Genomic DNA, 18,540 nt, shown 5'->3' with positions numbered 1-18,540 from the left:
AAGAGACCTCATAAAATAGAAACAAACATTGCCAGCACAGAATTTCAGCCTTAGGAGTTACTGGCTGAGAAAACTTCACCCATGAAAACACATCAAATATAGAAAAACAACCAAAGGATGTAGTTTTTGTAGAAGGGTAACATTCCCTGCACCCACTCATGGAGCATAAGCCCACACCAACTCCTTGGTCATACAACATTGGAGAAAAGGAAAAAGGACAAATATATTGTGTGTGTGTGTGTGTGTGTGTGTGTGTGTGTGTGTGTGTGTGTGTGTGTGTGTGTGTGTGTGTGTGCGTGTGTATGTGCACGTGTGCATGTGTGTGTGCATGTGTATGTGCGCGTGTGCATGTGTGTATGTATGTGTGTGTGTGTGTGTGTGTGTGTGTGTGTGTGTGTGTGTGTGTGTGTGTGTGTGTGTGTGTGTGTACCTATCTATACTTGTATGTGTTGTTTTAGTACTGGATATGTTGGGCTGTTCTGTGGTCATGTCTGTTTGTGCATGTTTGTGCCTTGGCAATATTTGATGATTCAATAACTGATGTTTATTTCTCAAATATTTGAAGGTCAATATCGTGAGCATGTGATCATTGTAAATAAAATTGTGCATATATACATATATACACTGACGTATATTTAAAATTATAAAAGGAAAACTTGACCTAAAAACACAAGAGACCTGATAAAATAGAAACAAACATTGCCAGCACAGAATTTCAGCCTTACTGGCTGAGAAAACTTCACCCATGAAAACACATCAAATATAGAAAAACAACCAAAGGATGTAATTTTTGTAGAAGGGTAACATTCCCTGCACCCACTCATGGAGGATAAGCCCACACCAACTCCTTGGTCATACAACATTGGAGAAAAGGAAAAAGGAGAAATATATTGTGTGTGTATGTGTGTGTGTGTGTGTGTGTGTGTGTGCATGTGTATGTGTATGTGTGTGTGTGTGTGTGTGTGTGTGTGTGTGTGTGTGTGTGTGTGTGTGTGTGTGTGTGTGTAGTTGGTTATTAATGACAGTCAACTTTGTAAGAGCATATAAAAATGTATTCTTTGTTCATCCTGTAAAAGTTTCACACATTATGTACAGTAAGATTCATAAGCACCTGTCAAAATAATTTCAATAATAATTAATGAATGTGTATTTTGCTGTATCATGGTATAGATTTGAAAAGAAGCATTGTTTATACTTTTCAGTGAAATTATTTTGCACAATCTGTGAAGATTTGAATGGAAAAATTGGAGCACAAAAAGTCAATTATGTTTGACAAGTATAACTAAAACAACTTATAATAAAGGCATAACATTTAAGTTATTCAGAAAATGTTATGCATTATGTAATAATTTCACTTAATATTTATACTACCTGATACACTTATTGGTTGCCAATTTACTGTATGACTTTTCACTAACATGGTAACCATCACTTACGTTAATTATACTAATTCTGCCAACAAGGACTTACACACACATGCACACACACACACACACACACACACACACACACACACACACACACACACACACACACACACACACACACACACACAAGCACACACATATGTGCACTTTACTGGAAAGAGGAAACCTGTTGAATATTAGGCAATTAGTGCAGATCAATTAATAAGCAAATCTATGTGCCAGCCATCATGCTTTCCCTGTGCCAGCAAATATATATATATATATATATATATATATATATGTATGCACATTTTCCTCAGGGAAATATAAATGTTGGAACAAACCATTAAAATGATTATAGTATTACCTTGTCCAGTGCCACATGCTGTAAACTGTTCCTGCAGTACATCTTGTCATGTGTGTTTAAGTTGCCCAAACCAAACACTTGCTAGCAAACATAGTGCCATACTGAACCAAACTATTCTGGATTATGTGGAACATAAGAACAGTCACTAAAGTTCACTTAAATTGATGCATGATGTGGAAAAGGAGTAACAATAAACTGACAAACCAGCACCTGGTACATGGGAAAATGTTTTACAGTTAATTATCATGTGTATTTATGCATTCTTCATTTGCTGTATACAGTAATGTTATATAAAAAGAAGAATTCATCATTGTTAGTAAAAATAAAAGCAATTTACTAAATTTAAACTGACTTACCTCATTAGCATTTCAGCTAGACTCTTTGCATCTAAAAAAAGAGCAAATAACAATAATGTGAGACATATCTCATTCCCCGCGATAACATGATGAGACAGTGTCCATCACTCTAGACAAAGAACATTCATAACAGTAGCAGGATGATGCATGGCAACTAATTTTGAAAAGTGCTCACTTGCTCCAGAACAGGAGCAAAGGTATGAGAATATGAATTAAGAAATTAATTTTTTATACAGTTAGAACTGCAGACTTATAATCTTTTTGTCAGTCAGTGACTGTGCAAGCTACCACTGTGTGTTTATTCCATTGCTCATGTTTACATGCACTTTAATGGAGTTAATAATCTGAAAGCAAAAGAAATGATGCTGCAAAGTACCTAAACCAGCTAACACGTTTAACTGCATATTTAACAGAATTGGCTTGCCATGGAGATAAACTAAGTGGTGTAAACTGATTCTATAATCTCCTCTCTGTAGTTGCTTGTTAGTCACTTAAAGATATCCTTATGAAGTGCTATTGCACAGCCTTGTTCTGCATTCCAAATAAATCAAATAGATAAAAAGCACACTGAATCATATACACACTTTATAATATAAAAAAAATGAATGCGTAATTTAAAGTACAATTACAGCTAAAGACTAGGTTGATCCATCTAGGTTGATCCATTATATCCAACTGCCTCTCTTCAATGAAGACATGGCAAAGTACTTATACAAACTGGGAGGATGGGATTCCTTTACACTTTTTAATAACTGTCATGGGTTCTTTAATTTCCATTAAAGTTACCACTAGCACTGTAAAAGATAAGTTAGTTTAACGTGTCATCCTAAGGATAGAACCTCAGGAATGTAATGTCAGCCATGAAACATGTACCAGGTGTTTAAAAAGAGACCTTTTTTAAACAAAAATGTATTTGTTTCTTTATGGTATGGTAGATAGAGTATGTGTGCAATTTAAATATCTAGTCAACTTAAAAAAATTAAACAGTACAACAAATTAAAACAATATTTATGACTATTGCACTTTGCACATAATTTTAACATCACTTTACAATTTACTTATTATAATCAATGTTAGTAATGCAACATATTTTAAAAATGCTGCTTATATAAACTATTATTAATGTTGTTGCATAACCTTAAGCTATTATATATTACTGTTTCCTGAACACTGATAATTGATAAATGAAACTGATAAATGTAACGCTAATTGCTTATATGCTCTAACATGTTAAACTAATTAATCTGCTAGGTATTAATAAGATACACTTGTTTAACTAATTAATCCTGTAATTATTAATACCTCAGTGAGTATAGTGAAGTATTTATTTTACTATTTTACCTGTTAGTCAGAGATAAGGTGGTCTTTTTGAATAACACCATAAAGGAAGAACAGTCATAATACATCAAACTAATTTCAGATATATAAACCTATGAACAGTAATAAGGAGGATCAAATTTATTTGTTACAACTCAAACCATCATGCACACTATGTCTGTTGTTCAGCTTACAGGCACACATTTGCCTGGGCCTAATTACTTCATCATCCCTGTCAACTTATAATTTTAAAGTACATTATTTAATAAATGACTACAATATATATATATCAAAATCCCCAAATATTGAATAATGATTTGATTCAGATTAAAATAGAATTTCTAGTAGTAAAGCAAGTGAAAAAGTAATCAACAAATACAATTTTCATGGTGTTTTCATAAATGACTATAAAATATATATGATGCTTAAAACTTCCCAACCATCAAACAATTATTTTCATTCATCTTTAAATAGAATGTCTAGTAGTAAAGAAAGTGAAACAGTAGTCAACAGATACAATTCTCATGTTGCACAATATAAACTACCAATATTCCAGTAATATACCCGAGATGGGCATTTCACTATTTAGCAGAAAACTTTCTCAGTGATTCATTAATGGGTCTAGTGTGAGCTGTACAGCTCACCATACAAAGGGCTGTTCCCACAACATGGTAATTTGCCATTCATATAGATAAGGCTTCATTAGTGGGTATTTTGCATGACTCTGAAGTGCAGTTACGTCTGCGACTTAATGTTGACTAGGCATTGGCACCTCCCCCACAGTCCACTGTGCCACACACACAAGTACACGTTCAAACATACTCATACCACAGTCCTTGTACCTGTCCCCCTGACTTGTTTTCCCTCCTGTGGTTACCCTCATCCTCGACCACCATAATAGTTTATGTGTCATTATGGCACATATGTAGAATCCTTGATGTCTAGTATTGCCAGCTTATCCCCACCCCCATATGGATGGTAGTGTCATTGTGGCATGTAAGTATAATGTATCCCTGGTGTCTAGTGACCCCTACGTCTCCTCAGTCTCTGTAGTGAGGTCAGTGCCATGATGACTTAGGTTCATAGGTATATACTAGGCTAATAACCACTAAGGCATTTATAAGCCTAGCCATGCAACCCAACTCAATTGCATCCTCTTGTAGCATGTGTGCCTTAATGGGGGGTTATGTGTGTTAGGATGTTAGTAAAATGTTATGTGGGGGGATATGTTAGTTAGGGATTGTTTACTGTCAGCCTCTGTCTGTTAGACACATGGGGCCAGCCCAAGGGTGAATTTTTGATTTCCCATCCGATGTCAAGATTATGTTTGAATAGGAGTAGGGATGAATTCTTCTTCTCATGGATAGGGAGCCCATTCCAGAGCATGGGAATCCTCTGAGTCACATATCTGTCTCACCAGAATGTTTTATTTATGTTACAAGCAAAGTTGAAATCCCTGAATCTAGTGTTTCTGGTGCAGATAGTTTTGCAGATGTGCAAGCTCCATCAGGTCTGGATCTAAGGATGCTTTATATGCCAAGCACAGATCATCTCTCAACAACCTGTAGGAGACCAAGTATAAAGACAGGGTTCTAAGGCGATCTATATAGGACAGCGTGTTAAGACCTTGGATTCTCTTGGTGAAGAACCTCAGTGAGTATTTCCCCTGTTGCATATGCCTAGTCAGATACATTCAGAAGAGGGCACTGTACTCAATGATGGGTCTGATAAGGGATGAGTAGAGTGGTACTATAACTTCCTTGGACCTGAATGCCATACCTTTATAATTTAGGTGACATAGACTGATTTTCTTACTGCCATAGCAACATGCTGGTCAAAGGCCAGATTACTGTATATATATGTTCCCAGATCTCTAACTACAGGTCTATATTATATTCTTGAAAGCCGACAATGTCGAATCTGACATTGTTGACACGAGAATACCAAACGCTCAGGATCTCGAGCATGTAAACTGAAATTTCTGTAAGAGGAGATTTCCATTTACTGCAATGTAGTGTGGTCCCGGAGTTCGTATATTTAAGTAGTGGGGGTGGGGTGGGGGGTGCAGGGGGCTTGCCCCCCTGCTTAAACCCGTTAGGGTACTTTTTTCTTTTTTTTTTTGTATTTTTATAAGATTGATGTTTGAAGACATTGACCATATGGTGTCAACCACATGTTGTTCGATGTTTTCAAACGTCGATCTTATAATATAGACCCCTAAATACAGGGTCAATGATTAGGGGTGTCTTATCAATAGAGTAATTAGTCTAGGTAGACATTTCCTTAAAAGGCACTACAATGGACTTCTTTGTATTGAGTTTTAATCTGTAGCTTTGGCACCAGTCATTTGTCTGTGTTATAAACTCTGACATGATGCTAGTGCCAAAGGGAGAATTTATGATTGCTTACAATTTGCAGTTGACATTAGCCATGATCTCCAAAAGGGGTGGGCCCTGCATGGAGCCTTGTGGTTCTCCACTGGCGACCTGCCTCTTCATGGAGGTGGTCTCACCAGTCCTAACTTCTTGGGTCCTATCTGTGAGTCAGCTTGGAATCCAGTGAGTTGTGTAAGGATTTATATCTAGTTGAGCGAGTCTGCCCACAATACCTCAGTGGGTACTGTGTTGAATACCTTAGCTAAGTATAGATAGGTGGTATGCACCCTTTTCCCTTCATCCATTGCCTTGGTTACCTTCTCAAAGACGTCTATCAGTTAAACTAGGCATGACTTTCCTTTGACAAAATCAGCCTGGGATGGATTAAATGTTTGTAGGTTGTCAATATCTTTGTTGATTATTTCCATGATAAGTCATCCCATGGCTTTGCATATTAGACTAGTCAGGTTAATGGGTCGGTAGTTTCCAGGGTAGCTTGATAGTCCATCCTTGTGAAGGGGGATAACTTTGCCATCATCCATTTGCTCGGTATGTAGCCTGCTTTTGAAGCTATAGATGAAAAGTGACTGAAGTAGTTATGATAGATCATGCTTCATGCTGTTTAGGAGGCAACCTGAGATACTGTTGGGAAGCAGTAAGGCTGTGTTTTTAGTCTTCAAGAGTGCTGCTATGACCTAGTCCCTGCTGATAGCTGGTGGGAGGGGGGGGGTTATGCTGGTAGGGATTTCACAAGGGTTGACAGGAGAGTGGATGTTAAAGTTTGAGCTGAATTTGTGAGCAGATTTGCTATGTCACTCTGCTCAGTGAAGCTGGTACCATTTACTACCATTTCTGCTCACTGTTGCATGTTCCCATTGAGGTTTCACACATAGCTGTAGAAGGTCTTGTGGTTGTCTTTAGCCTGAGAAGCTATCTTGACCTCATAACTGACCTTGCTGAATTTAATTAGCCCTCTTAGTTTCTGCTTAGTTTTATTAAAGAGCTTGTGTCGTTATGAGAGTTGCTCTTTCGGACTTTGGCCATGACATTTTTCCTTTTTTTATATACCCTGTTAAAATTAGGATTTAACCAATGTGGTTTGTTTTGTGGATTTTGTTTTGGGCTTACTTCTAGTAGGTACAGAAGGCTCTATTCAGCCATTTACATTTGTACAGTGTTCCTTTGAATAATTCTACATAGGCTGCTGTGAACTCGGTTAGGCGGGATATTGAATTTTGATAAACTGTCAATATGATGTTGCTTGCTAATAGAACAGTTTCTAATCGTAACAAGTTTTGCTGGGTTTTCTAAGTTGGCTTTTATTTTGAATAAGACAGCTTTGTGAGCTGAACTCTCCAGTGCACTAACTGATGAAGGGCATTTCTGTTAATAAAGTCCAGGAAATGTTATGCCTGCAAGTTGGAGGCAGTCTATGTTTCCATCTGTATAGAGGGGTACCTAAAGACTCCCATGACTAAAGTGTTTGGTTGGATGGAGAGTACTTCCTGTAGGACTAGATAAGAGCTGTGGGATTCTTGATTCATAGATGGCGATCTATAACTTACAAAGATATGGTACAGGTCTTTATCTAAGGTGAGCTGATCATGGATGAACTCTGGGGTATTATCCATTTTACCCAATGCTGATGTACACTTGTTGCTAATGAAGATTGAGACACCTTCACCTTTAGTCCATGTATATGCAACTGATGGTCTAATTATGTGGAAAGCACTGTAGCCTTGCACTGTCAGAGTACTTTCTGCAGCTTTAAACCATGTTTCTGGTAATGGCACAGATGTCAATATTTTCCAGAGTGAGGGAGCTTGTAGCATGTGGGGTTTCTGGTTAAGGCTCCTAGGATTGAGGAGTAACACCTTTATGATCCTTTGGGTTTTATTTATTATATCAGTAGGTTTATCACTTGGGCATTCCCAAAAAGGCTTTAAGGAGGTGGATAAAATTTTAGCCAACAGACAGAAGTCCAGGGGAGGAGAGGTTTGGGCTAACTTTGGCAAAGCAATGTGCTCTGCTGACCATGTCCTCTCATGCTGCTGAAAGATATTGAACCCCCACCCCTGGACCAACACCAGAAACTAAGCCAGTTGTTAAAGACAATCATTTTTTTGCTTATACTGTGGCATCACCCTTGGTGAAGGTAGAATTCTGATCAATGCAAGGCACATACTGGTCTGAAACACATATTCAGAGAGACCCATAATGTCTCAGTTCATATAATCCAGAGAGGTATGTTTCAGGTCATTTATACCAACACGGACTATGATAGAATCATACTGGTACCTGATGTGCAATGACTTGAGTACATGTGCAACTTGATGGATCTTGACTCCAGATAAGCAACTGACTATAATCTTCTCCTTGACTAGTCTGATGAGGGGGTCATCTATGTATCATACAATGGTGTTCCCTATGACAGGAATCCTGCATAAATTGCTTGCTTGCCCTATGATCTTTGTTTTCAGGGGTCCATTAGGGGTCTGCTTATGGGTGGTGTTTGGTGTTGCTTCAGATGTATGCTTCGCAGTTTGCTGAGGATAGGCACTGTTATTTGCAGGCTTAGGAAATCTTTGTAATCTGGGAAAATTGCTTTTTAGTGCCTCAGCATAAGATGGTCTATGTGTGTGGACACTATGTGGGGTGGATGTAATATGTGTGTTCTTGCCAACCTTGCTTGTATGCAAAGTTTTTGGCTCCGAGGAAATTGAGTATGCACATCTCTCTCACACTGTTTGGGCTCTTTAATAATGAAAAGGTTGTCAATGCACATGAGACAATTGCTACATTGTCTCAGGTTGCTCATATCTACCAAACTGGTAGGCTATTAAGGTTTGAGGAATGGGTTTTACAGAGGTCTCCTAGGGTGGTCTTTAGGGTTAGGGATGAGAGTTGAATAATGCTAGGATATGGAGTTAGATAGTGCTAGGATATGGTATTAGTGCTATCTGATGTGCAAGCTAGCTGCCATGAGCTTAACATTGTGCAATGTGTCACTAAATTGTAGGTTACAGTTCCATTACTAGTTTTATAGGTAAACCTCCTTATTTAGGTTCATAGGTAGGTACTAGGCTATCTGCCCGAGGGCATTTATAAGCCTAGCCAGAGTGTGTCGGCTTTCGCCGCCCCATTGATTAATTAACTGAGCCCCTGTCAAGCAGAGCCAATGAAGTGATCCCAGGGGTGTATTTTCTGTTACCCATCCACTCGTCAAGGCTTCTCTTGAAGAGTGTTAGTGATGGGCTCTGCCTAATGTAGTTAAGGATTTTGTTCCAAACCATGGGGAGTCTCTGTGACAGGAATCTATCCCTCCAGCATGTTCTATTTATTGTTGTGGCGAGGTTTAGCTCACTAGAGTGTGTGGCTCGCAGTGACTTGGATTTCTTTAGGTGGAGCATGTCCATCAATTCTGAGTTGGACATGGCTTTGTAAGTCAGGCAGAGGTCACCTCTGAGTAAGCGATATGCCACTGAGTACAGCTGGAGTTTTTTCAGTCGGGCTACATAGGACATATGTTTGAGGCCAGTAATCCTCTTGGTGAGGTGCTTTTGTGGTCTTTCCAGCTGTTGGAAGTGTCTTGTGAGGTACATCCCAGATGGGGCATTGTACTCTATGATGGGTCTGATGAGTGATGAGTAGAGGGGCACTATAACCTCTTTATTTTTAGATGTGCACCCCTTAGTAATTAGATAGGCCACATAGAAGGATTTCCTAACTACTTTGGCAATATGATTGTCAAAGGAGAGATTATTATCTACCTGGGTCCCTAGATCTCTTATTACCTCTTCTGTATTAAGGGGCTGCCACCTATTTGGTAATTTGTGGGTGTTTTGTTTTTCCCAAATGGGATGACTATGCATTTTTTGGCATTTAGTTTGAGGCCATGACTATGACACCAGGTGTCTGTCTCAGTAAGACCTTTTTGAAGGATGTCCGTGTCAGCCATAGAGTCGGTTATAGCTCCTAGTTTGCAGTAATTTGCAAACTTGATTAGTAATAGTCCTCCTGTGTTTGCCTGTACTTCTGAGAAATATATGCCAAAGAGTAGGGGTCCCAGAACCGAGCCTTGTGGGACACCACTTATGACTGGTTTAGAGTCAGACCTGGAGCCCACTATTCTTACCATGTGAGTTCTGTCTGTAAGCCAGTTGGCAACCCATCTTGTGACGTAGGGGTTTATGTTCAGGCTGGTGAGTTTTTCTATAATACATGAGTGAGAAATGGTGTTGAACTCCTTGGTGAGATCAAGGTAGGCTGTGTGAACCACCTTTCCCTCGTCTATGGCCTTGGTGACTGTCTCGAAGAAGTCAACCAGGTTTATTAGGCATGATCTGCCCTTAAAGCAGAACTGGGTCGGGTCAAGTGTTTGGAGGTTCCCAATGTCTTTGTTAATGAGTTCCATGATGATGCCCTCCATAGCCTTGCAGACCAGGCTAGTCAGGCTTATGGGGCGATAGTTACCAGGGTCAGTTGTGGCCTCGCAGCAATGAAAAGCTAGCAAGTACGGCTGATGCAAGGCAACCAAACTAGTATGCATCAAAATAAAACGCCAGCACCAAAGATGAGCTGAAATAAGTTTATTGTTGAAACAAGTGAACTAGACCGGTTTCAGCATATAGCTTTCTTCAGTAGTATAGTGGCCCCTCCTTTGTGGAGAGGAATAACCATTGCTGTGCACCATACTATGGGCACGTAGCCTGTGGAGAGGCTGAGGTTGAACAGCGTGTTTAGGTGGGGGGTTAGTTTCGTTTTGTAGTTCATGCAACACGCAGCCTGGGACACCATATGGCCCCATTGATGCTGTGTTTTTGGCTTTTGAAAGGGCTGTTTTCACTTGTGCTTCTGTGATTTCCAGGACACTACACTTTTCTAGAATTGTTGTGGGCCCTTTTGAAGGTGAGAGGGAGGCGAAGTTTGCACTGAATCTATCTGCCAGGATGTTAGCAATATCAGTAGGGTCAGTATATTTTGTGTTATTTTGCACTAGCTCAGAGCATATCTGCGAGTTGCCACTTAGATTCTTGACATAGCTAAATAAAGCTTTGTGGTTATCTTTCGAATCCTTGGCTATTTTCTTTCGAAGTTAGCCTTGGATGATTTTATGAGGGACCTTAGTTTCTTACTGATACTGATCAGGGAAGTCTTTCCTTGTTGGGATTTGCTTTTTTTCTGAACTAGTTTCCTCCTTTTGTTGTATAACCTGTTTATGACAGGGGTCCAACAGACTGGTTTCCTTTTAGGCGAGTGAGTCTTGGTTTTGCTAGGGATGGCATGATCCATGCATCCTTGTAGGTACTCATAGAGTGCAATTGTAAGGGATTCTGCATCTTGGGCAGTATTATCCTTTAGTGGGGGGGGGCTGTGAAACTTACCACCTCTGTCTTAAGTAAGGTGAAGTTTGCTTTAGAAAAGTTTTTCACTGTGGTTTCCTTGGTTGGGGGTGGTGGTGGGGTGTGGACATCCAGGGTGATTAGTTTATGGTCTGATCTAACCAGTGACGGGTTGAACAATGGGACGGAACACCTGTCGCCCATGTTGGTGATGACCAGATCCAATATGTTGTGACCTCTGGTAGGGGAGTTTAGCAGCTGATCCAGGGCATTTGAGTTGATAAATTCCAGGAAGCGCTGAGCCTGGGAGTTTGTACTCAAGTAGTTTTCCCAGTTAATGGTAGGGTAATTGAAATCGCCCAATATCAGGGTGTTTGGTAGGACCTTCATGTTTTCCAGTGTCTCCAGAAGGCGGAGTGGTGGTCCTGGGTCATGGAGGGTGATCTGTAGCAGGCCCTCCTTTTGTGTTTTGGAGCATGTTCTGTGGCTGAAATGTGTGGTATGAGTTGTAGCCCAATAGGCTGGAGTGCTCTCTGGAGCCTTGAACCAGGTTTCAGTTACTGCACAGATGTCGATGTTCTCCATACTTAGGAGTGCTTTGAGCGCATGCATTTTGAGATTTGAACTCCTGGCGTTAAGTAGCATAACCCTCATTATTTTACTTGGAAAGACCAGGCCAACTCCTACTAGCACTGGATGGGATATCCTAGTTCTCTTAATGTAAAAGCACAAAAAAGAGTGCTTGAGAGTGCATGCTACCACAAAACAACTTTAACAGACTATCTAGACAAGGCAATTTCAGGTCAGTCAGACCACTAGCAAGACAGTCCATGCATATGCAGTAATTCCAACCTTAAATACAGATAAATGCACAAATAAAACAATAAATAAAGTGGGTAATCATTAAATAGCTTCTGGAAATGTAATTTTTAAATACAGGTACTTAGCTTGTGCATGGATGGCACATGATGCAAAAAAATTACTTCAGATGCAGAGGCAAGGACACCAAGCATTACAAAGCTCTGTGGGAATCAGCATAGAGACTCAAAAACATGTTAAATTTATACAAGCACTTAAAACAAAGGAAACTATGTGGAATTCCCTTAGCAGGGCCAAAATTGCCGGACTACAGCAATTAGGTGCCAACAAAAACACAAAGTAGCAAATTACACAGTAATATTGCTAGTAAAGCTTCTCCTAAGTACAGTTCTCAGCAAATGACAAACAGTATAATACAAAGCAGCAGATTACACAGCAACACTGCCAGTAAAACTTCTGAAAACTACAGTTTTCGGCAATCAGTAAACAGCACAATATCAGGGTACTTGAAAGTGATTTAAAGTGCAAAAATCAGCAGATAAAGCAGTTAAATGAAGTGCAAAATTGTAAAATAATATTTAATCTGCCAAGCATGGCACAGGATTAATTCAGGACCCCTCAGAGTGTGAAAAGGATGTTAGGCAGATGAAGCTTTGTAAAAAATGATGATTTGTAGTAAGGGAGGACAGCTCATGAACAATACTTGTTTCCTGAGTGGGCTGTCAGTATTATGGATCTATGCAAAACAATGAGTGGGAAAAGTACTTAATTAGCTTACACAACTGACAACAGCAATCAAAGGGGAAGGAGGGAAATTGGTAGTCAGATGACCACAAGGGGTAAAATCTAGAGACACTGGCATTTAAAATATTAACAGCAAAAGGGTAGGAGGGCCTGGGGAAAGTTCATGCTGATGTAAGAAGCAGGACAAATCAGACACTACAGCTTGCTGACAACAGCATATCAGGTCAGCATGTGAGACAAAGGGGCAAGGAAAATGTTTTGGTCTAGTGATATACAGTCTTAATTAAACAAAGATCTGGATAGCATCCAATCAGTAAAACAGATCAGAACAAACCAGGAAATAGTATCACTTGTGTCTAATGGTTCTAACCACTCCCTGGTCCAAGTAGTGATGTTGGTGCTGTGACATGAAGGCACTTACGTAAATAGTCATTGCTGGTGTCTACTGGCTCCACCCACCTACTGATCCCAGAAATGATGATGATGATTTGACATGAAGATACTTAAGTAAATAGTCATCCCTGACATCTAGTGGCTTTGCACACCCCATGATTCCCCAAAGTGATGTCAGTCCCATGGCATAAAACATGAAAACACTTAAGTAAATAGTCATTCCTGGTGTATAGTGGCTCCACCCACCCCTGATCCCCATAATGATGTCTGTGCCATGACGTGAAGGCACTTAAGTAAATAGTCATCACTGATGTCTAATGGCCCCACTCACCTCCTGATCCCTGTAGTAATGTTGTTGCCATGACTGCAATCCTTTCTAACTTTGTATTTGATTTTGCAGAAGAAGCAAACGGCAATTTTATAGTTTAGGCCCAGCATCTTTATTGCCATGACATTTAATTCCATGGAAAGCATTTACAAAGAAAAAGAAGGGTGACTGCAGTGTTTCAAGAAGAAGAAGATCATTTATTTAGTTATATTAATGGTGGATCAGTAGCACGGTTCTTATGATACTTGTAATTAATACCTGTCCGTGTAGAACAGACAGGCTTCTGCAATGTTTTTCCAATGCCTCAGCCTGCAGATGAATAGTGGGAACAGTTTCAGATGTTTATTTTGTCAATCCCCCCCTTTGTACTGTACATTGCACAATGGAATGATTTAACAGATAGGCGATAACATTCAGAAGCAATGATGACTACAAGGCATAGCTCTCTACATCTTAGTTCAAAAAATCTGGACAAAGCCTAAAATAATGGAGGGATAAAGGTCCAAAAAGGGATAGATTTTCAATGCTGTTCTTATAAACTTAGAAGGTTGGTAGGACAACAAGATTTGGGCTAGCATGCATTTTACGAAGGATATGAAGTCTGAAACACAAATGACTGTCAATCTTCAGTGATTTAAAACAAAACCATAAATTTTATGAGGAGCAGACCAAAAATATATGTCAAAAATCTGGACAATTTGTTAAAATTTGGCCAGATGAGAGGTATGCTACAAGGTGCACAAACGTGGGTAGTATGACACACTTTAAAGGACATGAAGTAAGTTTGTGAATGGACAACAGTCACTAAAACATTCCTTTTCTCCTTTTCTTCTAAGCTACAAGAAAAAAGTACTGAAGGAAAAAAGCATCCTCTTGAGTACCAAGGTATAATGACATCTCAGCTAGTAACACCCTGGTTGCCACCAAAGTGAAGCACCATCAAACTTTTCATCCATGGTAGGTTTAAGACTAAAACAGGGTAAGTCTCAAAATTCTCGAGGCAGAAAGGGTATTTTTCATTAGTAAGTTAGTAAACTATACTTCCAAATTGGTTTTGGGCTATTTAGGCAGTACCCTATATATATTATTTTTCTTTTTTATGCAGGTTTCCTTACTTGAAGGAATAATGTTTTACAAATATGCCTTACTTTCTTATAACTCAGAAGGCTAGATAAAAGGCCTTTTCTACAAAGGCACCACAGAGTCTGCTGTTTTAGTTCATTTATTAAAAGGGGTCATAGATTTTCTTGTTAGGGTAAGTTGCTTGCTCAGGTAACATAAGTGTGACAGAAAAATTTAAGGGTGTCATCCAGGCTAGTGGGTAACTTAATGGTGACTGTGACTGTATACATAACATATTCTAAATGTGTCTGAGAATATGTTGAGATTTCAGACAGGAAATAGTTATTTACACCCCCTGACTGGAGTTCTAGTGCAATAGTTAGGGTTATGACCATCAGATGTGCTTTGAAGCTTAATAAAACACAACTGTACCACCATTCTTTCTTTCTTTCTTTTGTCTTTTCCCGGTTAGGGGTCGCCACAGCAGAACTCCGGTCCGCTAATGATTGGCAGTAGATTTTGACGTGCTGGCTTGCCGGGCCTAACGCACAACCTTCAATGAAGGAATGCCCATTCACGCATGTCGCCACACAGAAGACGCTCTAACTGAGAATCGAATGGGCAACGTCTAACTGTGAGGCAACAACGCTACCGCAGCACCACCACCATATTATTTAAAATTATCTGAACTAAACAAGTATCAGTTCAGAAACAGTTACGGTAGATCTCAAATGTAGCAAACAGGAATGTTGTTTATTTGGAATCCCTATTCTTAGAACCACAGTGGTTTTATTACAAAGTAGATGTCTTTAATGGGCTTGACATCTTATAGTGAAAGGGCCCAGAGATGACTGGCAAAACAAAAGGGCCCTATGGATTAAGCAACCATGATGCATGTAACAGGACCCTAAGTTACAAAGTTACTAAAAATGGGGCAGATGCATATGAACTGGACTGATGGAGATATTAAGGAGTTAGGTTAAAAAAAAATGCAAGCCAGACATATCCCTAATGCAGCCCCATAAAATAGCAAAATTAACTAAAGTTGGATGCTGATGAAGACCACCCTAATATAGTATAATATAGCAGGAAGAAACTGAGCATTATGGAAAGTGCAAGTTCAGTGGGATATATCATTATCTCGCTCTGTGTTAGATGTACTGCATTGCATAAGCCATTGTAAACATCAATTGTGAACAGCAGTGAGAGGAAGCTGTCACAGATGTATATGTGCTGCATATTAAGTTGGCCAAAGAATAAAGTATAAGAAAAAATCTAGGGTACTGTGTCAACGATACTGAATGGTTTCCCATAAGACACATGATGAGGAATTAGTTTCAGTAATATCAGGTAGACCCCTAAATATATATACATACATATATGTGTATATATATATATATATATATATATATATATATATATATGTTTTTTTTAATATATATATATATAGAGAGAGAGAGAGAGAGAAAGGGATGTTTGTGTGTGTGTGTAAGTCTAAACATCAGTAGATCTACACTAAAAATTTAATGTAAAATGTCAAAAATAAACCCCTAATGTGCATGCTGTGAAGTAAAACAAAACTTCTGTTTTTTTGGAAGGGGAGCAGGCCCCCCAGCACCGCATGGTAATAATGAATTTGTGCCGACAAACAGATATTGACTTTTATGCCACACTCTGCTAAAAGAAGTACATCTGTATCTATCTGTCTGTCTGTCTATGTACATATTGATATAGACATTTAGGGCTCCATTCAGTTGGTCTAATTACAGACGATAAGCACTACATCAAATAATGTATATTTTTTGACCATGTGCATTATGTCTTGTGACAGTAGTGTAAGTGAATCTTGTATTAGATTGATTTACACAGCTACAGGTATGCTGTACTGCAGGTGATATTTGCGAGACTGCACACAGTGTATTATGAGCTCTTTCCTCTTTGTTATGCAGTCTCAAATTTGGGATATATAATTAGCCAGATGTCTGGCAGATGCAGGCATGCACTGTTTTCTTTTTTTTCTTTTTTCATCACTTTATTTGCATTAGATTAAATGGTTTTAGATATACTGAAGTTAGAAAGGTGGCACAGTGGTGCAGAGGTTAGTGTTGTCACCTCATAGCAAGAGGTTCTCCAGTTCAATTCTCAGCTGGGGTGCATTCTGTGCAGAGTCTGCATGTCTTCCCTGTGATCATGTGTGTTTCCTGCAGGTGCTTTGGTTTCCTCAAACATTCCCCCAAGACATGCTGGAAGGTTGACTGGACATTCTAAATTGGATTTGAGTGTGTGCATGTGTGTGCCTTCTGAGGTAGGTTGGACGCTGGGCTGGCAACTCAACACCATAAAACTCTACTGCCACTCGTTCTGCAGACTGATGATCTGCTGTGGTGACCCATAATGAGAGCAGCTGAAAGGAGAAGAAGAGAAGATGTATTGAAGTTAGACTGAATTAGTTTCATAGGTTCATAGGTAAGCACCTTACCACTATGGCAACCCATATATGTATATACATATAAGTATATATCTATATATATATATATATATATATATATTTATATATATCTATATATCTATATATATATCTATATATCTATATATCTATCTATATATATATATATATATATATATATATATATATATATATATATCTATATATATATATATATATATATATATATATATATATATATATATATATATAGTTCCTTCACAAAGTCGAACGTCCACAATCTCGAAAGTCATATGTCCGAGACCATATGCTCGAAATTGTAGAAGCTCGACTCTGTGAATGGGGAATGGCATACAGCACAGAACAGCAGATTTCCCTTTCTGCGCTGTAGTGTGATCTCAGAGTTGGAATAGATAAGTAGCGGGGGGGTAAGGGGGTTGCATGGGGGCTTGCCCCCCTGCAGAAACACTTTGTTGTGTTACATCTTTCTTTTTTTAGCTCCCTTTCACGAAGTTGAGCTTCAGAAACACGAGCATATGGCTTCGGCCATATGCATTTCAATATGCTAGAGTGTGTGTGTGTGTGTGTGTGTGTGTGTGTGTGTGTGTGTGTGTGTGTGTGTGTGTGTGTGTGTGTGTGTGTGTATAGACATAGATGTAGATATATACAGTGCAATGAAAAAGCATTTGCCACCTTTCTGATTTCTTATTTTTTGTATGTTTGTCACACTTAAATGTTTCAAATCATCAAACAAATGTAAATATTAGACAAAGATAACCCAAGTAAACACAAAATGCAGTTTTTAAGGGATGATTTTAGTTACTAAGGAAAAAAAAACTATCCAAAACCTACATGACCCAATGTGAAAAAGTAATTGCCCCCTAAATGTAATAGCTGATTGTGCCACCCTTAGCAGCAACAACTGCAATCAAGCATTTGCGATAACTGGCAATGAGTCTTTCACATCGCTGTTGTGGAATTTTGGCCCACTCTTCTTTGCAGAATTGTTTTAATTCAGCCATATTGGAGGGTTTCCGAGCATGAACTGCCTTTTTAAGGTCATGCCACAGAATCTCAATTGGATTCAAGTCTGGACTTTGACTAGACCACTCCAAAACCTTCATTTTGTTCTTTTTAAGCCATTCAGAGGTGGACTTGCTGGTGTGTTTTGGATTATTGTCCTGCTGCAGAACCCAAGCGCGCTTCAGCTTGAGGTCACAAACTGATGGCCAGACATTCTCCTTCAGGATTTTTTGGTAGAGAGCAGAATTCATGGTTCTGTCAATCACAGCAAGTCATCCAGGTCTAGAAGCAGCAAAGCAGCCCCAGACCATCACACTACCACCACCATGTTTGACAGCTGGCATGATGTTCTTTTTCTGAAATGCTGTGTTACTTTTACGCCAGATGTAACTGGATGCACACCTCCCAAAAAGTTCAACTTTTGTTTCAGCCCACAGAATATTTGGGTCTATATATATATATCTATATTATATGCTCGAAAGCAGACAATATCGAAGTTGATATTGTTGATATGAAAATAACGAAAGTGCACATCGAACGTGTAAATGGAAATCTCCATAAG

The 18,540-nt window shown here is 39.1% G+C and overlaps 1 protein-coding gene across 2 annotated transcripts in view; it reads right to left on the bottom strand.

Annotated features, from left to right (window-relative positions):
- DSCAM (DS cell adhesion molecule) overlaps positions 1 to 18,540 on the bottom strand; it is a 3,720,739-nt gene that overhangs the window by 379,720 nt on the left and 3,322,479 nt on the right. For both annotated transcript variants that reach the window (XM_044071570.1, XM_044071571.1), the window contains one exon: positions 2,130 to 2,160. In XM_044071570.1, the coding sequence (XP_043927505.1) occupies positions 2,130 to 2,160 (31 nt within the window). The remainder of the gene's footprint in view (positions 1 to 2,129; positions 2,161 to 18,540) is intronic.

Source organism: Protopterus annectens, chromosome 5.part0 (genome assembly GCF_019279795.1).
Source record: "Protopterus annectens isolate FY-2018-M chromosome 5.part0, PAN1.0, whole genome shotgun sequence".
In the NCBI taxonomy this organism is placed as follows: domain Eukaryota; kingdom Metazoa; phylum Chordata; order Ceratodontiformes; family Protopteridae; genus Protopterus; species Protopterus annectens.
Note: the sequence above shows the minus strand (reverse complement) of the source record. Positions and strands in the feature narration are given on the sequence as shown.